The sequence below is a fragment of the Cryptotermes secundus genome, unplaced genomic scaffold, assembly GCF_002891405.2.
Source record: "Cryptotermes secundus unplaced genomic scaffold, Csec_1.0 scaffold1066, whole genome shotgun sequence".
In the NCBI taxonomy this organism is placed as follows: Eukaryota; Metazoa; Arthropoda; class Insecta; order Blattodea; family Kalotermitidae; genus Cryptotermes; species Cryptotermes secundus.
This window is the reverse complement of record NW_019738984.1, coordinates 185317-208974: the sequence shown is the minus strand read 5'-3', so window position 1 is coordinate 208974 and position 23658 is coordinate 185317. Positions and strand designations below refer to the sequence as shown.

Sequence of the window (23658 nt, the reverse complement as noted above, 5' to 3'; positions counted from 1 at the left end):
CTTGACGTTATTATGTTCGATGACCTAAAAATATTTTTAAAATGACCGAAGATGTCCAGAAAAATGACCGAAAAATCCAGAAAAATTGTTTGAAGGTTAAAAAAACGACCTAATAATGTATCATATGGAAAATATACTAATTGTTTTAAACTGTATTTTTAATCTTAATAACACTGTGAACTCAACGTTACTCTTTTAAGTTCATCCTCGTTTTTATGTTGAAAATTAAGCAATATATGATTGAATTTGAAGCTAAATGTTTTAATACGATTTTTTGCTACTGCGTTGGAACGCTTATCAAATGTACACGTACGGTATACCAATATTTAAGTGCCACCTCATTCAGAGTTGCAATAGGTGACAGTCAACGTGCAGAGATTCTCGGAGGTGAGTGAACGCCTGTTGTCTTCTTGTACTTGGAGAAACTCCTTTCCACATCTGCAGACACAGTGGGAGCGTACTTGAAGTGTACCAAATCACTAGCAGTAAGTTCCTCTTCAATACTGAAAGTGCTGAAGGACTCTCCTGTCAGAATTAGAGAAATGCTGCATAATGTTTCATGACCTGAGTTTTTATCTAGAACATGTTTCTTTTTCTTGACACTTTCTCCAAATAACTGGGCCTTTTTTTTTTCCACAAGAGCGAGCGAATCTTCTAGCGTTGCTCCATTCTCCTATAAAAATCGATTCCTTCCATCAAGGAACTGAAATTTACCTGTATGAAGACCAGCTATCCTTCCATTTCGCTGCACGAGAACTGTTCCTGAGCAGCTTCAATTGCCCTCGCATCCTCCGTCTTCATTGAATCTGCAATGTTTTTCACTGCCTGGAAATGATCGCAATAGTAAATTGTAGCATCAATCCACGTTCCCCACCTTGTGATGACGTGTTCTGAGGGCAGTGGAACAACATGAGCCATAGACTTAAACTGCATTTTACGAGCTGGAACATTGACGAAAATCTTCTTCGTCCAAGACACGAGAGCATCCACTTGAGGAAATCTTGATATCACTTCCTCTGTCATTCTGTGCAATGCATGGGATAGATAACGTGCACCAATCTCGTATAAAACGACTTGCCTGCTTTTAAAATATATGGGGCCGCTCGGTTACAAAAAGCAAGAAGCCGTCATGTCATATACCTTCTGGCCACAGTAGAATCATCGACCTGTCAAAGAGTTTACAAATTGTGGAATGATTAACGGATTCTATCACTTCACTCGTAAACAGAAACACTTCACCTGGTTCATCAATTTCCAAGGTTCCAATGATGACGTTTGCCACATGGCGAGCCTCCGTATTGCAGGTCCCATCAATGGAAACGAAAATCATCTTCCCATGCACTTTATTCATATCATTTCCAAGATGATGTAGCACTTGGATAAATAGTTTTTCCTGAGGGTGGATTCATCCGGGATATAACGACCACAATTCACTTCCAGAAATTTTTTCATTTTTTAATTTTTCAGAGCCCAAAACGGAATATTTTCTGACACCAGAGCATCACACAGATCTATGAAAAAAAAAATCCGATGACTTATTTCCGCCTTCAGGTGAACACTGTTGCAGTAACATTTGCACAGATTTCTTTTTGTTCGAAATTTGCACTGTTAGTATATGCTTGTTGCGGCCGATGTGTTGTACCGTGCAACATTTTTCTGCCGTTAATTTTGTGTCGCATATCTTACAGTATAAAATGTTACCGTCAGTTGAAAATATATCATCTCCAAATTCAACTACAATCTGCTTTAAATGACACGATTTAGATGGCTTTGCTTTAGGCATCGTGTTAAAATGAATCACTCTATTGCAGCACAGAACTGAACTTTTCACATTGAGAACATTTCGTCAGATGTATCTTTGTCTGTACGGTCAAGGGCGAGAAACTGAAGACAGACGCAGTTTTATTGAGCAGCAATATGTCATAAAAAGCGAGGGATTCTAACTAGAAATATTTGTATCTAAGAAAATTCCTTTGCACAGAACTTAGAAAGGGCCGCAGTGTGAGTGACCGCTGTCGTACCCTGCCGCTAGCTTAAAATTTTTTTATGTATGTAATGTCAGCACTTTCCGCAAAACGAACGGAAATGACGGGACATCATTAAAACTTATTATTGCATACTGCGGTAGCAGGTATTTGGGGTGCAGCTGCAGGCTGCCTTTGTAGAGGCAGGAGAAAGAGAAATAACACTTTACTTGCATATTATTCACATTTCTGAAAACATCTGAAGAAAATTTTCCTAAAATGGCTAAAATGACAAAAAATACCCCTAAAAATCCAAAAATGACCGAAAATGACAAATAATGACCTATAAAAGTTACATTTCTGTAACCAGCAACTCATATCCGGGATTTATATATTTACTGGCATTGAATAGGATACAATGAAAATAAGATGACATGTCATCTAAATCCGGGCCCTGGTCATTATCATACTTACAGAAACTACTATTCCAGTGTCTAGATATAAAATATCCTGTAACAAGTACTTCGAAGTACATGAATCTGTTAAAACATTTATAAATTATTGTAATTAGTCTATTTACGATGTATTTTTTAAATAACTTTTTGTTGAAATCTAGAACCAGTTTGGTTTGTGTCATTTATACTTTTCCTTAAAGGAAGATGAATATGGCACGTCGTGGTTCCGTTGTTTCAAGAATAGGACTCTTTAGTGTCGTCCAGTTGAGGCCACTCTCTTATAACAACACAGCGTGGCCTGAACAACTCATGTCACGTGTCCCGGGTTCCATGACTAGTAATAAGGAGTTCTGGATTGGATGACTGGATTTATTGACACCTTTTACAATCACTCTCAATTACAATCAGTTACAACAGTTCACAATTAGTGGCTACGTAAGACTCGCTCCATTCCCTGTTGGACTACGAGTGGCTTCTCTTCTGCTGTGACCGACTTGGTTCAGTTTTACGAATCGGTCACTTCTTCAGCTTCCGGTGTCCGCTTTTTTCACACTCCACAGCTGAACACTGAACTCAGCTGAACTGTTGAACCGAACTACCGAACTATCTTATGAATGACGAATGCCGAATAACGACTCACGAATGAATGCTTCAGTCAGAGTCAGAGTCATAGCCAGACTTACTTTACAACTGGCGGTTTACCTCAGAGCAATTCGTCTTGGCGACAAACCCGTTGAGACCCACGACCAGAATTTTTATATTCCAAATGAACACTTGCGGTTATAGTTCTTACGTAACATCCTCACTGTCGAGAGGATGGGTCTGTCGTTTACAGTTGCTGCTGGTCCTCACCAGCGCAGTCATTCTCAGGTCCGAGTCCCCCGGGACTCAGTGACCACATTTTACTGTCTCAGATTCGAGACCCCCCCCCAACCTGGAGGGCCAGATCCCCTGTTTATATCCACCAAGAACAGGGTGGCCCGTTTGTAACTCTAGGCAGTGGTTTCCCATTTTGTCGCCTCCTGCGACTCGCTAAAAAACTCGAAGTTATGTTACGACCGACGTTCAGTCGGCCAGTCCATCTTGGAGTAAAGCACCCAGCTAGGGCTTAAGACCAGATTTTCAGTACTGTCAGACAGTTGCAGGCTTCTTGATGTGGGGCGGGCTCTCTGACGAGAGGACGGGTCTATCGTTTGCCAGAGTCACAGTCAGCAGTAGTAAGTCTGTTGTCAATATGTACGATTTAAATTTTACATGTTATTAAATGTATGTATATGCAACATATGCAGGGCCTCTGTCAGTCATTAGTAGCTCCTGCTACAACAGTAGTCTATTCACTTGAACGGTCGTATGCTTGACGGCCGCCAAGTTTTAGCCTCTTATATTTTGTCTGCGATTCGCAGGGTTACGGGCCCCCTTTTATGACTTCGGGGTGGACCGACTATAAGTCACCACCTTCAATATTTCATCTGTTATTGTGTGCGTATTCCTTGCTACGGGAACGTGTCTAGCGTCCCGTTACCCTGTGTACTTCTGCTGTTTAGAGCGTAAATTCTGGAACGTGTTTACCGAGCCGTTGCCTAGCAATGGCGATATGCGACACTGTGGAATTATAATTATGATTAGAGTTAAAAATTAGAATTAAACTTCTTAAATATTATTAATCATGGAAAATCGATGGAATAGCCATGGGCGCCCCAACATCAGCAGTATTAGCTGAAATATACATGTATATACACCACATAGAACATAAACAGATATACCTAGTCCTAATAAAACAACAAATAAACGGGTACTTTAGATATGTCGATGGTATGTTCATAACATACGACCAAAACAAAACAAACATAGAACACACACTCGGTAAATTCAGTGAACTACAGCCTTTTATAAAATTTAGAACAGAAAAAGTACTACACGAATTCATCAGTTTTTTTTAGATCTTACAGTACATCGCGAAAACAAAAATCTGAAATTTTCAAGATATAGGAAACCCATCCAAACTGATATAATATTTAATAGGTCATACCATCCATACGAACGTAAATTGTCAGGTATTTATTACATACCAAATCGACTACACGCATATTCAGTAACTAAAAGAGCAGAAGAAACAGATGGTATTTAATATACCATCAAAAACTTACTACACAACAACGAGTCTAACACAATCCTCATTGGGAAACTAATAATAACAAAAATATTATATAGCAACACATTCTGTGCACGTTACAGAATATACCCCACACCGCGACGAAAGGAAAGGAGGGCAAGAGGATCCAACATCAGCAAATATACCCTCAGATAAAGATGCTTCAATGAATAGCTGGTAACTACAAAGAAGAATGTTTAAGACATTTAACTATAATTTTTAACTCTAATCTTAATTCTAATTCGATACTTCAATTAACAATCAACATCGCGTTCACATACGGTATGGAATTTTAACTTACAGTGGAAGAATTTCGGCAAGGTGGACATGCACCTAGTGATGGCCGTATATGGCCGAAACATGAAGTGAGAGAAAAGCAGGGCAAGATAATAAGTTGCATTTGAGACGAAAATACATGTACCTGCAAATAAATTAATGCAACAGGAATATTAAATACAATATTTAAAATTTATATTTGTATGCATTCGTTTTAGGTTATATTGTTATGGAATGGATGCATTATGCTACAAGCCGGAAGGTCGCGGGTTCGATTCCCGATGTGGTCATTGAATTTTTCTATTGACCTAATTTTTCCAGCTACACTGACTCTGGGGTCGATTCAGCCTGTAACAGATATGAGTATCAGGAATGTTCCTGGGTGTAAAGGGCGACCTGCGCATAAGGCTGAAAACCTTATCGCCATCTGTGAACCGATTGTCTAGAAAATGTGGGAGCCTCGACGTCCTGCAACCTTATGGACTTTAGCGGCCTGTTACAGAGATAGCTTTACCTTTTGTTTACCCTTATTTTTATGGACTGAAACATATTTCTCACCCATATTAAAGTGTTCAGTATTCGGATAATTTTATTTTCATCCCACTACATGGTTTAGATCTATGAAGGTTTTTTATGAATTTCATATGTTGTTACTTAATAAAATTGATAATTTATTCATTAATAATATGATCTAAATTTTAAGTTTAAGTTTCTATGTCTGATACGAGTAGGTCTCGAATGTGTGTTAAAAGCTAAATGTGTTAGAAGTTAAAATTTAGTGGTTAAATAAAATCAGATTAAAGTGGAATTCTAATTTTTTAAATATTTAAAGGGGGGTGTTTGAGGCTTTGGTTAATAGGTAGTGCAAATGGGCCGCGTGTTTTTTTTTTATGTTTATTAGGCACGCGAAATCCTGGGAAATAAATATTGTGAATTTGTGTAGAGGAGTCGGGGTGGCGACTGGCTACGGGCTGGATGACCAAGTGGTCGGAGTTCAAGCCTTGTTGGGGGGCAAGAATTTTTCTCCACGTCGTCTGGGATCCACCCAACCTCCTATCTAATGGGTACCTGGGGCTTTTTCCCCGGGGGTAAAGTTGCCGAGGCGTGAAGCTGACCACTCACCTCTCAACTAGTGCCAAGATCAAGAAAATGTAGATCTGTACTTGTGATAACAACACTGCACGCCACGACCAAACACAGGACGATTCCAAGGTAGGACGAAACAACAAAATCCTTGAAAAAAAAAATATGTATATACACACAATAGGGTCGCTGAAATAATACAATACCCATAATACTCGTATATTTGCAGAATCTCCTTCTCAAGAGAGATAGGCGGCACGAGTTCAGCTCCCATCAAGAAAGACAGTAGGAGAAGGGACACGAGCCTACTTGGTTTATAAATGTTAACTTAAATAACAAAGTTTTAAAAAACTTTAATATACCAAGAAAGCTGCTGTAGTTGTTGAAAAGTTGGATTTTGTATATATTGTGCATTACAAGCATTGTATGTATATGTATTTTAGCACTCAAAACACCCATCGTGCTGGTAGTTCCCAAGAAGTATCGATGTCCCTCTGATGATGGTCTGTAGAGACCGAAACATGTACGAGTAAGGGTGTTAAGTTTTCAAGTATTAAAACTTCAATAGTCTCTGGACGGAGTTGTTTTGTCTTTGCTATACATCTCTCTTTACCTTACTGTGAATTTGTGTAGTGGGATGAAAATAAAATAATCTGAATATAAACATTTTAATATCGGTTTATAATCAATTGTGTAAGTGTACCTTTGATAAATGATACGCAATAGGATGCAGACAGTAAAGATGTTTCTTACCACTGGAGGTAGTTGCTTGTAGCAATGTAAAATGGCACACATGCCTGATTTGGGGATAATGTTGATTGCTGTTGGCATTTTATTCCATTGTGTTAAACAGCGATGTATTTGATGTTGGTATTGCTGTATAAGGGTTAAGCTGAATTATTGGTGACCTTTATGAAGGTTCGTGTAGAGGTGCTGGTATCGCATAACAGTAGCTACTGTTGTGTGATGCTGTATAGAGTGGTAGATTGATATCGATGTGTTGCTGGAATGTCAGTAATGATATGCTAAGACTATATGGTTTCAGAATTTAGAAGACAGTTATCTTCACATTCGCTAGCATAAGAACCTTAAGTCTCACACATGAAGCACTTGGTAATTTGCTGCTTTTGGCATACTTTTTCTCTTATTTGGTCTGGATTAAGAATGCCTTTCCAGCATACTACCATACACTGTAAACTCCCGAATAACCAGGGGCAGATTAATTTGGATATGTACTACCCAGGGTCTTTATTTAGAAAATTGACTGGTGTACCCAATGGGAACGATAGATTTCGTGAAATTCTACAAAATTGAGTCTTGGCTTTCTTTGTTTTGTTTTTCTTTTTGATGTTGAGTGGCTTCTCCCCTCTTACAGAATACTTTAGTAAAGGGACGCCGCCGCTTCCGTTCCTGGTTCATACGCGCTTTCTCAATGCCTCCTTCCCCGAGATTGAATGGGGTGTCCAAGTAGCAACTAAATGAGTAAATAACTATATTTAATATAACAAAATAAATAAAAAATGAGCAGTCAAAATAAAGAATTACTCACAACACTCCAAAAACTGATATTAAATACAACAAAATTTTCGCAAAGAATACACGCACACTGCGTTACCAAAAGTAAAAAACAGCCCCCAAGGAAAAAAATAATGGGGGCAATACAAAATACCAAGCAAGTAAAATAACACTCGAAGAAACCCCCTATATAGAGACGCTCAGTGCACCAGTCTCAAAACCAAGGGGGACGCGAGCCCTCCGCAGCCGGAAGGAGAAACCAAAATGGAATGTCGACTAATCCAAAACTCAACAGAATTCCGCTACCTCTTTCGCAGACTGCTTGTAACAGAGCGCTCTCATCCTCCTTTTCTTCGCTAGACTAAACAGGCAGAAACAGCTGGAGGGGAGGGAGGTCACGTGATGGACTGGAACATTCTGGAATTCTAGGATGCTGAAGGATGGGAAAAAACGGAAAGGGGGGGNGGGGGGGGGGGGGGGTAGGAAAAGAGGCCGCTGAAACGAGTGATGAGTAATAAGCATGGCTCAGTATCTCCCCCTTCACAGTAGAACACTGTTCTAGGGCATTGCGAAACGTGCGCGTCTTAATCCCGAGTTCACGAGCTTTCCCCATCACTGTCTAGCCACCGAATAGTTGCCAGAGTCGCCCTCACTATGCCCACATATCACTCCCGGGCTCCAATCAGCCCCTAGGGAGTTCTAGGTCCCTACACAACTCACCGCACAGCAGTCCGAAGCGATACTCGCGGCTGCCCAATTAACTAGAATTGCGGTCCACCATGCAGTGATAGTGCCCATCATAGGCCTATCTTGGGGCCGCTCGACAAACCAGTGTAAACCACTCCCAGCACTGTCCGTAATAGGACCCATCCGTACCAGTGGCCGGACAACCTTAGAATATAAGTCCTTACAGAAAGAGTCCTTCCTTTGGTATTCTCGGATTGATTGGAACGCCTCGGGCAGGTGCTACAAGACTAACCCCGTAAAAGTAGCGTCGGCTGAAGGAGCCACCACTTTAGTTTTCCCACCGACGTGGCAGACCTTGAACTTGAACGGCGCGAGACGCAGGATCCACCGCCCTACACGACCCAATTCCTTGACATGCCGTAGCAGCCAGGCCAGGGCTTGGTTGTCCGTTTGGAGAAAAAACTCCTTATGTTCCAAATAGCTCCGGTATTTTTCACGGCCGCAGACCATAGCGAGGCACTCTTTCTCGTGGATGGAGTATCTCTTTTCAGCAGGAGAGAGCAAACGGCTGCTGTAGGCGATCGGAGCTAATTCCTCCCCTTGCCTCTGATTAAGGACCGCCGAGACAGTGACGTCACTGGCGTCGCAGACAAGAGTAAGTTCCCTAGAAAAGTCAGGGATCTGCAATATGGGGGGCGTTTTCAAGGCTTCCTTAAGCCGTTCGAAAACCGACTGTCGCGTCTCGCCCCGGCGCTCTTGCGCTTCAGCGCGTGGAGGGGTTCAGCAATCTATGAGAATGTTTAATGAAGCGTCCATAGAACCCCGCCATTGTCAGAAATCTCCGAACCCTCTTAAGGTTCCTGGGAGTTGGAAAGCATCGAATATCTTCCGCCCACTCAGGCAAAATCTTTACTCCCTGACTCGACACCAAGTGCCCCAGAAAGGAAATCTCCACGGGCCATCCGGAGATTTTCGGGGTTCAAGGTAAACCTGGCCCTTTCCAACCTCTTGAAAACTTCTGCCAAGTGCCCGAGGTGCTCAGTGCAGACCTAGAATATACCACCAGGTCGTCCATAAAGTTGCACACAGCTTTCTGTTTGAGGTCCCCAAACAGTGTGTCGACCACCCTCGATAGCACTTGACACCCCACGCTTATCCCCATCAGTAGCTTATTGAACTCAGAGACCGCGAAAGGGGTACAAAAGGCAGTAGCCCTCCGGCTCTTATCTGACAGAGTGATCTGGTAGTATGCTGAGTTTAAGTCGAGCACCGAAAACGCTTTCGCGTTATGAAAATCAACGAAGGCGTTTATTGTTGTATCAATCCCAGTTCACAAGGTAGTGACATATTCCTTTTACTGGTTATCTGGAGTGTTTGATTATCCAGGGATATTTGTTTCCCATCCACCCTGTATAATTGGGAGTGCACTGTAATTTCCTTTTTCATGCATTTATATCAAAGGCAGCCTGACAGGGGTTTTCCTATTTCTTCCACATTTTCTGGTATGTGTAGAAAATCTCACAGAAAATCAAAACAATGTGCTTTTGATTTAGTTTTTGCTTCTTCCAAGCAACATTGAGGATTGATGGATGAACGATTTCACACACACATACTAAATTCATCTAGCTTCTGCTGTAATAGACATTTATGTGAGGGAGGATGATAGTGCTGCTGGTGGATGCTGGAAGAAAATGCATGCACTGCAAATTTGTTTTTGAATAACTTTATAAAAACGGCGAATTTTCTTTGAAAATTTTGCCAGTTTGATGAGACTTCCAGATACTGGATAACTGAGAGTTTACAGTACCTTTAAATAGGCCACAACCACTTTCAGATCCCTCCAAAATTTCCACTCAGGAGCTTCGTAGTAATTCACGTTTGATAGTACATAATCTCTTCAGCTGATATTATCATTAAATAACCAGTGGAATAACAGTTCATTTCAGTTTAATGTTTGAGCATATGATGCATTCATAAGTTATAAAGTGTATGCATTTGTCAAGTTTATAAATATTTAAAGCTCATGCGGGTGAATGTTATACTTTTATGATTTGTTGCTGTTTGAGCCATGCTTTTGGAAATTATTTTTGTAGAGTACATTTAGAACAACAGAGAAATAGTTTCCTTGTGTTAAAAGAGAGACAGGTAAGGTCTCCTTAAACCCTTGTACTCTTCTTGTGGTGGTATGCTGTGTAGCCTAGTGACCATATTTAAATTATCATAATGCGAAGATACTTAAAAAAGATCAGTAATTTTGAGCCATTGTGTAGTGATTTGCTTCCTCACGGTGCCCTCATTTCAGGCCTGGTGGTTAATGTCTGAGTTCTTATGCGACGTAATATGCTCTGGTACATGAAACATAACAACATATTGATATTTGTATATGATTGATGGGCTGCATGCTGGACGGCCGGGGTTCGATCCCCAACGGCAAGAGACTTTTCACTACTCCATAGCATCCAGAACGGTTCTGTCGCACACCCATCCTACTATCCAATGGATATCAGGGGCTCTTTTTCCAGGGTTAAAGCTGCCATGGCATGAAGCAGACCATTCACCTCCATCTAGTGCCGAGGTCAAGAATGGTGGAGCTAAACCCCCACTTCCACATATGTTTTCGTTTGTTAGTGCTTAAATATGCACAAGGCTAACTTTGCCCGTTTCTTACCACATATGTAAGAAACTGGTTCGAATTTGTTGTAAAGTTTCGTTGTGTGGTAAGTAAAGAGGATGGAATAAGATTTCATTTTTTTCTTTGGCCTGTGATATTTAAGGACTTTTTAATTAGCTGCATAGAAAAAAGGTGTATTTTCTTGTGAGGTTTGAGGTTCCTGCAACAGTGACTATGAAGAATGATGTTCTCTGGGATGTGACACTGTATAGTGTTGTGGAAGTTCACCACAATTTTAGAGGAGTATACTACTGTGCGTTCAACTATCGAGGAAACCGGGGAGCGCCGTGGGTCGGATACAACATGTCTCACAGATTGCTTCTGTAACTGCTGATAGCGGAACGAGTCATCATCGCGCACTCTCGCTAGCTTAGAACGGATGGATCTTTCCTCCGCGACTACTGTGCCCTTCCCCGTTAGCGAGAGTGCAGTCATATCGCTGATTCCCTCACATCAGCTTCTGTACATGGACACATTTATAGGAATACTGTAAAAAAGATAACAGACTTACCGTGCTTTATAACGGGTGTTGGAAGTGACCCCCTTCTGCTTGCAAACATGCCTCGCATCGCATAAATAAATTATACGACACTTTCTGAAATAGGTCCACGGCAATTGAACTAATTACGCGTGTTATTTCGTTATGCTGAGCTTCAGTGGTGCGAGGATTGTTCTTGTAGACTTTTCCTTTTAGTTTTCCCAAAGATTAAAATCGCAAAACTGAGATCTGGGAGGCCACAGTCCCCTGCTAATTACTTTGTCTTCAAACACTTCCCGTATTGCGACAGTGGATGCATTAGCCATATGTGCTGTAGCGTTGTCTTGCTGAAAATACCCATATTGTCTTTCTTCAGCAGTCAGCTGATTGAAGAACAGATTCAGTATATCATTAATGTATTGGTCAAAGTTCACGGTTTCATGAAAAAACAAGGGGTTTCGGTGCGGACTTACAGCACACCACATCCCACCTTTTCACTATGTAATGGCACTTGCTGTATAGCGTGAGGATTTTACACGCGTAATTAGTTCAATTTCACTGGACCAGCTTCAGAAAGTGTCGCATAATTTATTTATGCGACGCGAGGCATGTTTGCAAGCAGAAGGAGGTCACTTCCAACACCTGTTATAAAGCACAATAAGTTTGTTATATTTCTACAGCATTCCTATAAATGTGTGCATGTACAGAAACTGATGCGAGGGAATCAGCGACACGACTGCACCCTCGCTAGTGGGGAACGGCACAGTAGTCGCGGAGAAACGACCCATCCGCTCTACGTTGGCGAGAGTGTGCACGTTTCTCAGCGCTGATAACTCATTCTGCTGTCGGCAGTTACAGCAGCAATCCGTGAGGAATGTATCCGACTCACGCTGCTCCCTCGATTTCCTCAATGATTGAATGCCCGGTACTTCCATTTTCAATGTTAAAATGTTAACCAGCAAGGAGATGTTCCTCTGAACTTTGTTAAACTACCACCAGACTACATGGTGTCACATTCCATAAGGTAATGATCTTTTGTATTTTTTTGCTTTTATTGTAATCTGTTCATATTGATAATTTTGGGTAGATGGTTTCTTATTTTATTCTTGTTCAGCCATTAATTTCTCTTGGGAACAATTTAAAAAGGAAGTATCCAAGTAATAACTGCATGAAATATGAGTACTGTCTGTTAAAAGTTTTTTTCTGGCACCAAATTATCGTAAAGTTTTAACATTTCTTTTTTGCATGATGTGATATTTTGGTGAAGGATTTACTGCTTATTTCATTTCTGGTACTCTGATAGACCTTATCACTGTTTATATCTCTGGTGGATGTCTAAATATATCTTGTAGATGGAGGATTGGTTCTATTGCATCTTGGCTAGTCAGTTGGATTTCTTCTGTTTTTGCATTGGGCCTGTGCTTTTCAGTAGTTGTGTGTGCTCTTGTGTTCTAGGTGCCTAAGCAGCATCTTCTCATTAACCAATCTCTTGGCTCCTACCGAGGTGGGTCGCTGCCCAATGTGAACCACATAGGCAGTAACTCAGTAGATTTGAAGGTAGGGGTAAATGGTGTGCTCTTATTTGCCTGCTATTTGCCCGTATTAGGTTTGCATGTCCACTTTAAAAGCTGATGTATGATAAAAGGCCACTGTTGTCAGCTTGATTGGTTTGTGAAGATTAAAGTTGTGCCTGCTTCTTAATTAAAAACGTAACCACCAAGACTCTTAAAATTACAAATATGTAATTCAAAAGTATCGAACAGTTCAACTTCATTGACAACTGGAGAAGTGTACGAGTGTTAGGTCAATATTATAGAGGAAACTCAGGCATAATGCATGTAATTCCTGTATTCCAAAATTTCCATTTGAACGAGATGGTTTGGATACTTCAGTGTACATACTCCATGTTGTCTTGTTGCACAATGCAGGTCAGTAAGCTGTCATTTTTTTTTAATTTTATTTTCTTAATATAATTCTGGTATATTACCAGTGCTCTATTTCAGCTGATATGCATACTGGCAGACTTGTCAAAAATCTCTGATTGGGCACTGCTTTGAACTTGAGGCTAAAATTAAGTGTAAGAATACTGGCAAACACATTTTCTAGAAGAAAACTGTGTGTTTTAAGCAGTATGTTATGTGTGTACCTGTTTACATGCCATGAATAAGGGAGCTAATAATGAGTTCATTTACTTTTTTTTTTTTCATTTCTGCTCAAGCGGTAGCCTAGTTGGTTGAGGTACTGTGCTACAAGACTGAAGGTCACGGGATCCAATCCCGAAGAGGTCATTGGATTTGTCAGTTGACCTAAACCTTTCAGCCGCACTATGGTCCTGGGGTCCACTCAACCTGTAACAGAAATGAGTACCAGGAATTTCCTGTGGGGCGGGGGATAAATGGGCGGCTGGTGCGTAAGGCTGACAACCTTACCGCCATCTATGAGCCGGCTGTCTAGAAGATGTGGGAGCCTCGACATCTCACACTCCTATGGGCCTTCACGCCCTGCTACAGGGACACCTTTACCTTTACTAACTTATTGAGAAACTTCTTTTACTTATTGATAATTCAAAATAATTATTTATCCCTGTAACAAAGGAAGTTAGAAGCTGTAATATCCTAACATGCTGTATGTACTAAATATTTTGGAATGCAAAATGCAGTGCTAAGGCATAGTTTGTTTTGTGGTTAAAATATGCACTGAGTTAGCAGCAGCTGGTTTGAGATAGTTAAGTGTCAGTTTTTTGTGCTCTAGGCGTTCAGGCAGCTTTGTTTTTATGTGTTCCTTGCATGCAGTGCATGAAATGAACGCATAATGGGGAAATCATGTCTGTATGTTTCAACTTAATGTATTTCAGTGAACTTTTATATTCCGGTATCTGTACGTAAAGCTCTGTCCTTGACCTTCTAGTTTCCATCCACCAAAGTCCTCTTTCCCGACCTTTCTTTTGTCACTTTATTAAGTCCTGTCCACAATATTCTGCCCACCCCTTCACTGTGTTTCAGTGTTCATACAAACTTCTGAAGTAGTAATAACATGAATGCTGTGTTATTGTTTTTATTGCTGTCCCCGGATGTGATCTAAATTGACCTTTATGGCTGCTGCTCACATAGGAATGGGCATGGAATCTAGTCCTCACGTGGGGGCACCCATATGCCTGATTCTGTCTCCTCTATCCCCCTAAAACAATATGATGTTCACAAGAATGATATAACGCTATGTAATGAACGATGTTTTGGAGGAACATACACCTCCATCTTCAATGTTAAAAGAGTAGGCAAAGCACAAAATAGATGGCATACAGATCTGTGCTTGCTGCCTGCTTCTTGTTGATTTCCTGCTTGATTTACACTTTGGGAATTTAAAAGCAGAATGATTTTGATCATGAAAATTATGTAAATAATATTTGAAAATACAGTTATTATTTCACAGAAAACACCGTGTTTCTATTACAAACATGAGCCAATTAATGCTGTTTAGGAAGATAATCCCTTTTTATTCTGAGAATCATACAAACCACAGAAATGTACGCAGGTGTTACATAATGTAACCACTGTGCTTTAGTAAGATTAAGGACATTCTAGTTGAAATCTGAAATAATATAGTGATTAGGCAAGATTATTTTGTTTTGAAGTGTTCTAATAAGCTTTTGAATCCTAACATGTGAAATTTGGTATATTGGATGTTTTGTTACTAGAAATTATGTGTGAAGTATTTTTGTGCATTAGCAAAATACCGCCAAGGATATACTGTAATGCAGATCATTTAGGCTACATTTTAAAACATGCAGAAAGGAACTTTAATCTGCTCCATTTCAGTGATGTAGAGATTTGTTGTAGAAATATTTACCTGTCTTTGAGACCATCATGAATAGTGAGTAAACTTTATAGAATGGAAGTCACGTTATGTTACTGCTGGTCTGTGCAAGTGGAAGATGCTGCTTCATATTTGCCACCCATTATTTGAACATTGATATGTTTCCATCAGTTAGTCATCATTGGAAAGTCATTAGATTCTATTTTCAACATACTTCTGGTATTCATAAGTCGGTGGGGAATTCAAACATAGAAGGTATTATTTCTTGCAGCAGATGGTGGAGGACATTTATAAAGTGTCACTGAAACTCTGTGTATATATTGTATTATTAAATTGTATTAGTATGGTACTTTTATTGCGAATTCCATTTTTCTTGGGTTTAGAATGAGTACTTCTCTTTAACTCCATTTTGCTATACTGAGCTGTTGTCACTTTTCAGAATGTTGATTGCTAAACGTACTGCAGCTTCTGTGAGCCCACCAAATATGCCCACAGTACTTTTGCTAATAATGGAAGTACTATAAGTGCTTCATTTTTGTCAAGAACTCCAGAACACTTGTAATTTCTTGATATACTCCTAGGAATGTTGTATCAGCGGTACTTGTTTGCCATTTGTAAAAGCCTCTTTCAGTTGCTCTCATTTGCATTGAGGTTGTTTAGTTCTTCTCAACCATAACCATCTCGAAGAAATATAATAATGTCATGCGTTAGTGACTAGACACGGGATTTGGATTTATTGAGCACTTGAAATTCGTGACTTCAAGTAATTATAACGCTCACACTGATTCGCACACATTGCTTCTGTCTGCATTGCACACCAAGTCTTCAGTGCCTTCACTAGCCCTTTTCTGGTAACAGTTCCTCTGCTTCCGTGTTCGCATATGCTCATAATCAACTCATGGCCGAAACTAGCTCCACTGCCTTTAGCTCCACACTGTCCACTGCTGGCTGCTGGCTATTACACTACAGCCTCGGCATGGGGCATGTAGAAAACACCGCTTTCAGCAGTTCTTGTATTGTTGCGTGCACATCTGTTGCTTCAGAAATGTGTTTATGGGGCCGTTACCACGTAATGGACAATGCAAACATATCGCATTGCTCCCTCCTTAAGGCTCCTTTTCCCATGTAACCCATAGGCATATTGCCATTTCTTCTTCCAGTTTGTGGGAACAACTTTCAAAGGAGGTCGGTGTCCCTACTATGCCCACACGTAACAAACAGTGCCTGTCTACCACATTACATTGTCTCACATCCCAGAAGACCATAATCCTAGATGTCAAGAGGTTTGGAATATTTACTATAAGTCGTTAGAAATCAATACATACTATCGTGTGTAAGGAGTGTAAGAAAATTTCTGAACTTATGCGTTACTTTACTTTTGTTAGCTTTCTTTGAACTTGAAAATGAACATGTATTTAAACAACATTTATTAGTTGTGGTCTGTTGGGGATTTATTAGCACAGAATGTTACGGAATATTAGAATGAACTGTGCCTCGATTGAAGCATATTTGTTCTGAGGTATTTAATATTTTGAGAGGACAAAGTATGATGTGGGGGTGGGGGCAGGAAGAAACAAGTTTTTCTGTCATTAGAATAGTTGTCTTTGTGTGTCTCTAAAAGTGCTTGCCAGGTTAAGAACATTTTCCCTTGCAGCTATTATGTTTTTATAGAACTTGTTGCTCTGAGACATTGGCATTGTGTAGTAGCTAAGATTAGACAAGATGGGAAGACAGTTGATTTGTATGTATTATGTTTTGTAACCTAATGAAGAGGATGGCTGCAGATGCATTAGATAACCTGTCACTGACAGCTGGCAAAGGGTGGTGCTCTAGCCTGAGGGTTGGGTATGGAACTAAGGGACCCTTGTGGTGAAAAAGAATTAGTTGTGACATACACAGGGAAGATATTACTTGGACATAAATTCTTACCTTTTCTGTCTGTTTTCTGTTTTATACTGTAGATTTAATAGTGAACAGCTGAAGCTATTATGAAAGAACCTCTGAACTTTTTCCAGGATATTTGGTAGCCATAGCTGTTAAAGCAATGAACAAATATTGCAGTGGAGTTTTGGATGCAATTAGAATCCTCTTTCTTAGTCTGTTTTTAATTACATCTGTAGTTTAGTTTAGGGGTTATTCCTTTTTTAAGTCTTAGGTACTGTGTACTGTGATGTTGACAAGGAAAGTACCCATATCCCAGGCAGAGAATGAGTACCTTTGCTTGTAATTAGTATTTTACTTCCCATTTGAGATTCAATACTACTTGATACTTTTGGACTGATGTTTCATTGCGAATAACTGAGCTAAATATACTGGCCTTAATTCTGCCAAGTTTGTAAAAGTTATTTGTTCTTTGCGCAGAATGAGCAAATACCATCGCTTTAAAATATCTTTGAGTGTACATCATATCTTGGGTAGGTACCCTTACAGAAGAAAAGTCCCGTGTGTTCAACAAGATGTTGATATGTTGATTTTGATTTGCATTTTATGTTGAAAATAGAATATGATGACTGTTTAGAGATGATGTTGGTGCAGCCTCTGAGAAAGTATAGACAGGCAGTAGAAGAAAGATGATCCATTCTTCATATTGTATCTTCTCGCTGAACAGATTTTGCTTACATTTGGTTTTATGGCACTAAGATAAGTGTAGAGATTTGTGAGTGCTGTTGATATGCTAACATAATATCGAACTTCATCTAGTAGGGCCAACAGAATAGGTTTCATGTCGTGACTTGATGATATAAGCAGAACCGTCTTCTGAAGTGCTGTGTTTCTTTAACCAGAACAAAATGATGAGAAATTTCCAATATATGTGTCACTTTGATTTATGCTAATCAGTTCCAAGCAAATTAATCTTGAATTCTGTTGATCCTGTATAATCATTACTTTATGAAACATTAGTACTTCAAATAAAATATAGAACTCAGTGAAATATAACTTTTACTTCAGACATTTTTTACTCTCACAAACATAATGTATACTATGAGAAAGTAATGCGATCTTGGAAAATATGATTTCAGGATTTTAATAGTTTTACACATTTTGGGCGCTCCCCCCCCCCAACCAAACATTGAAAGTGGATTTTTGGAATACCATCTGCCTTTCCTTGCACCCCACTAGCACCTGGAGAGTTAGTCGAATTTTATTTCATATTTAAGAATTTGTCTGTCAGATTGATGCCCAGTGAACATGAAAATTTCAACTCCCAAATTAGGGCCCCCCTCCATGCACAAAATTGCGATTTTCTCGAAAACGGCTCCAACATCTTTGTTTTAACTGAGACCCCCACAGTGCTAGCTTTTTGAATTTCTATCACCTGGGCTATAATGCCTTGTACTCCAGTGAAAGTCGTCTTGACATTCCAGAGGATCATATCACCTCCACCTCCAGGGTCAAAGAGTTTGCCAAGCAGGAAACCAGCACTGCTTGCTTCTTGATTCATCCTTGTGTCTTGCTTGGTTTACTCTCTGACCCTGAAGGTGGAGCTGATATGGTCCTCTGAAACGTCAAGACAGCTTTCAGTGGACAGCATGGCATTGCACCCGAAAAGACAGAAATTTTCTGACAACTCTGAATACATTTTGTTAATTTATAGAGGCCCCATGAAATGGCTTAGTTCATCTAACAGCAGGCTACAGGCTGGATGGTTAAGGAATATGGATTCGATTCCCAATAGGAGAAAGAAATTTTCTCTTCCCACAGCACCCAGATCTGGCTCTGGTGTCAACCCAGCCTCCTATCCAATGGATACCAGTGACTCTTTCCCTGATGGAAAAGCAACAGGGGCAGGGGCTTTATGTGTGTGTCTCGCTCCATTTATATTTTTAATTAGTTGATAGAAAATCAGAAGAATTTGTATGAGCGTTATGCTGTTTGAAGCCACCCCATCGCCGTACTTTTCAATTTCGTGTGATAATTCAGTTCAATCTTCTGTAATAACAACATGGTGGATGCACGAACTTGAGAGCTGGGAGCTGTAGTTAGCAAACTGAAGATCATGAAGTGATGTATGATAATGAACCATTGAAACTAGTGGTTTGAAATGTGGTAGAACCCGACTCCCGAAGATTGAAATGCTTTTTTTTTTATTACAAACATAGCGTCAATACAATACTTCGGTGTTATATCGGATGTGCTTAACATAAATATAATCTGCATTTTAGTAACATGGTAAAATTAACAACAGTAATAGATCTGCAGTTTGTGACCACGAACTATTCACCTATCTCGAAATACATGGATAACTAAAGAAAAATTACGACAGAATGTAGTGAGGAGTGATATTGGTATGCATCATCTTAATGCAAATGGAACGATGTTTCAATGGGCCTTCGTAATGTAAATATGTTGTCGGTCATATTTGTATGTAAAACCTCAAAGGCTTCTTGTCTTCCGAATAACGCACGTCTTCAAAACCTAAACAGAATAGATTCGCTTAAACTAATGAAATATTATCTGTGATTGTCATTACTGCGGTAGATAATAAATTGGAATATGGAAGACTGTGGCTTTCGGAATTAGGACACCTTGAAATCTTGTTGCTAGTTACCGCCTCCTCGGAAAAATCTACTCCCCCTTTCAGGACGAAACAACATAAACCTACGCCTCCATAAAAATTTTAAATCTCACAGGAATGATTTTTTTTTTTTTTTTGCGGTTGAGTGAACATATATACACGTCACCAACGTAAAACTGGTCCACGCTATTCAGTTTCATTTGAACTAATCGCTAAATTAAAATTAAATTCGCATAGTGGGGGTTGGCACGTCGCCCACCGATTTTCATATTGTACCTGCCCCGGTTGAATATAATGATGTAGGATTTGGTGGAACGAAGATTGACAGGGGAAACCTAAATACTCGGAGAAAACCTGCCACCGTGGCACTGTCTACCACAAATCCCACTTGACCAGACCCGGGCTCGAACCTCGACCGCCGCGGTGTGAAGCCAGCGACTAACCGCTTGAGCTATGGCGTGGCCAACTAATGGCTAAGATATAACCTAACTAGGTTAGTAGTAGGAAACAACAGTGCATGTATTTCTTAATTGCTTGATTTATTCAAAACCAGTATAATCCTGTTATAAATACTGAACACCGTGTGGTACAGTTAGCTCCGTTTAATAACCGCATCCATGTCCACCTTACATTTGCGCTGGAATGGATAGTGCAACATATGTGTAAAGCGACTCGTAGATTTCCTTTGTAACGGTAAGGCCCATTTATTTTGTAGTCTGTCTGCTCGGTATATTTCGTGTGTGCCAGGGTCACATTGGCATATTGCCACGTGATTTTGAATTGCGAATTCCGTAATAGCAAAACTATCCTCCAGTCTCCAGCTACTGTTCGGTAGACAATCATATTTTACCTGTAATGTATTAGTTTTTCACAGTTTCGACAGTAAATTTATCGCCTAAATACTGTAATTCTTCTGCTTTAAATAAATTCACATCATGGGTGACGCAGTTTGGTTTTACGACACGACTCATCTGTCTTAATGGTGGACCTGAAAATGTCTAAGAGGCAGTAGATAGTTCTTTAGGGCTAAAAGATTTGTCCAGACCCTTTAATTGGCCATAAACCATCAAATAAAATTGCTAAGTTAATTTCAATTGACTTACCAAAATACGTTGGACGAGAAACAAAATAGATTCACCCAGCGTGAGATTAACCTATTCTACAGTAGATATTGAACGAAATCCGCAGTTTCTCACAGAACCTGAACCCTCGTAGGATTTTCTCGGAATGGTTGAAATCAAATAGGACCGTCATTTGTCGCGAATAGCGGGTCTCCGAAGTACCTAGAACAGGAAATTTTAAATTTGCAAATAAGTTATTCCTAGAGGTTGGAAAGTATCGATATCGGGCCCTATCTGTCTAACTGGATTGTCATTTATCATGAAAACTTTAATCTCTTGCGACGTTTCTCAGTAAAGCTTTAATCAGCAAACGGGAAAGCCTATATTCTTTATGTACACTTGAAAAAATATTCTACATTATGGTCCTGAGACTGGTATGAATTGATGGATTGTAATAGGTTAATTGGAAATGTGGACCCTTAAACAAACATGAGGGCGTTCTTTACATCTTGTTAAATTATTAAATTACAACGATCATCATCTCCAGGGATGAATCAGTTGAATCTAAGTTTGGTGTATAGCAACAGAGAAACCGACACTAGGTTTCCGTATTCGAAATTCAACGCGCGCACGAAAGCGCGCGCGCACGCACACACACACACACACACACAAAGTGTTGTTATGTAATAGCGAGCATTGCATATTGTCACGTGTAAAGGGTATGTGTGACTTATAGATGGGTTTTGGATTGGACGATTGGCTATATTGACACTTTAAACACTCCACTCGGAATTACAGGCAATTACAGCACTTTCGAAATTCCCACACTTTACAGGCCACTGTTACAGACACTAGTGTCCTCAATCTATTACGCTCTCCACTAGTCGTTTCCTGACAACGGATTCTTAAAAGAGTATTACTGTAACTTCAAATCACGTATGAAGTCTTCTTAGCATAGCCTAATTCTTTCTTGCCATTATTCTCAATCACCTTCGACTGCCACCATGTAGGTTAACTGCTGCAACTGCCAACTCCGGAACTCGACCTAATTCTGATTCTAGCTTCTTGAGATTCTCGTTATATAGCCTTGGGATGAAACCCACAGAAAACAGCGCTTCCTCCACTGTTGCATGTTCATTCACTGATGCGGAGATGTGTTCACTGCACAGTTGCGTACCAAGGACCGCGGCGCGGACTCACAGAGAACGCCTCTTGCAGCACCTCATCTGTTGCGTGACGTCACAGCGTACGTGACGCGTTTCTCTGCTGCTGGTTTATTGGCAGTTACCTAGCAACGGCTGTTTCTCTGCCTCCACAGTTGTTGCTTTGAGCAAACACGCCACAATGTGATTTGAAGTACCTGTAGAATATAGTTTCATCATTAAAAACTGAGTTGGAACATTCACAGAGCCATAAATTCCTCGACGCCAGTGTGACATCCTCAACCTTCTAAGACTCTAGATCAGCCGTGTCAAACATGCGGCCCCCATAGCCACAAAGTGCGGCCCCTTAACTTTTAGAGCTAATTGATATTGAAATCAATATTACAATTTTAGTAGATATATTTTTTTGTAAAGACAATTTTCCAACAGACAAGAAGACAAGAAGTCTCACGCAGACATAAATTAGCAGGCTGCGGGAAATTCAGTGTTTTGCTATTTCTAACATAATTTCTTGTGTAATCTCTCTTTTTACATATTGAAAAGTTGTTTGATACCTGTAAAAAATTGCATTCTCTTGCTTTTTAAAACTGTAAGATATGTGACTTTAGGTAATTATATTGAAATTATCCCTAAATAATAAATAGAATTAAATTTCCTTGTATCAAAATCTAATGTATATTTCTATTTTGAAGTGCGGTCCTGGACTATTATTTATAGGGCTGAGGTGGCCCTTTGTACAAGTTGAGTTTGACATGCCTACTCTAGATCATATTCTCCCTTTCTTAACTACTCGCGAGATGACGAATTTTAAATGGCGGTGATAACTGAAACATCATAGTACGTATTTTACTAACTTGCTGTCCATCGCTGACACTTTTATACGTGGTGCGTTCCGTATATAATGCCTCCTATTTTTTTTTTGTGTTAATGTGTAACGTCTGAGCTGGATGTTGGTGGTGTTGTAGTAAAGGTTGAACCTTCCCGCCGGTGTACTGTTAATTTGGTTGTCGTGCGACAGATAGCGACAGCAGAGCAGTCTACCAAAATGGCGTCTGACATAGAAGTGCGTTTGAAAGAGAAATGTGTTATTGAATTTCTCACTGCCAAACAAATTGTACCCATTGACATCCATCGACACTTGCTAAAGGTGTACGGAGATAATACAGTGGATGTCAGCACAGTGATTCGGTGGGTAGTGCGTTTCAACAGTGGCGAAAGTGAAGTGCACGACAAGCCACGCCATGGGCGTCCCTGCTCAGCTGCCACTCCTCACAATGAACAACGCCTCATCCGAACAGCTCAGCAGATAACGACCAGGGACTGTCAATTCTGAACGCTACAAGACGACGCTGACTAAGCTGAAAGCCCGTATTTCTCGAGTCAGGCAAGAGAAGCAGACAACCTTTCGCTTACAACACGATAACGCTAGACCCCATACCAGTTTGGCGACCACCGCTCACATTGCAAAGTTTGGCTGGACTGCCCTACCACATCCACCTTATAGCCCCGATTTAGCACCTTCAGACTTCCATCTCTTTGGGCCTATGAAAGACAGACTACGTGAGTAACATTTTCCAGACAACGATGCTGTCATTGCAGCTGTAAGAAAGTGGCTAGCCTCTGCTGGCGCAGACTTTTACGGGCGCAGCATACAGGCTCTTGTTCATCGATTGCAAAAGTGCATAACGAATGGTGGTGATTATGTGGAAAAATAGCTGTAAGTAGGTGAAATCTTGCTCTATTTAACTGCGCTATTATGATTTCTGTATCTGTTGTAGTTTTCTTTAAAAAAATAGGAGGCATTATATACGGAACGCCCTTAGT

General features: G+C 40.2%; 1 protein-coding gene across 1 annotated transcript in view; it reads left to right on the top strand.

The window, feature by feature from the left end:
* The window catches only part of LOC111871541 (CREB-regulated transcription coactivator 1), a 168186-nt gene that overhangs the window by 8588 nt on the left and 135940 nt on the right, over positions 1–23658 (top strand). Inside the window, exon 2 of the mRNA XM_033754296.1 lies at positions 12737–12838. Within this exon, the coding sequence (XP_033610187.1) occupies positions 12737–12838 (102 nt within the window). The remainder of the gene's footprint in view (positions 1–12736; positions 12839–23658) is intronic.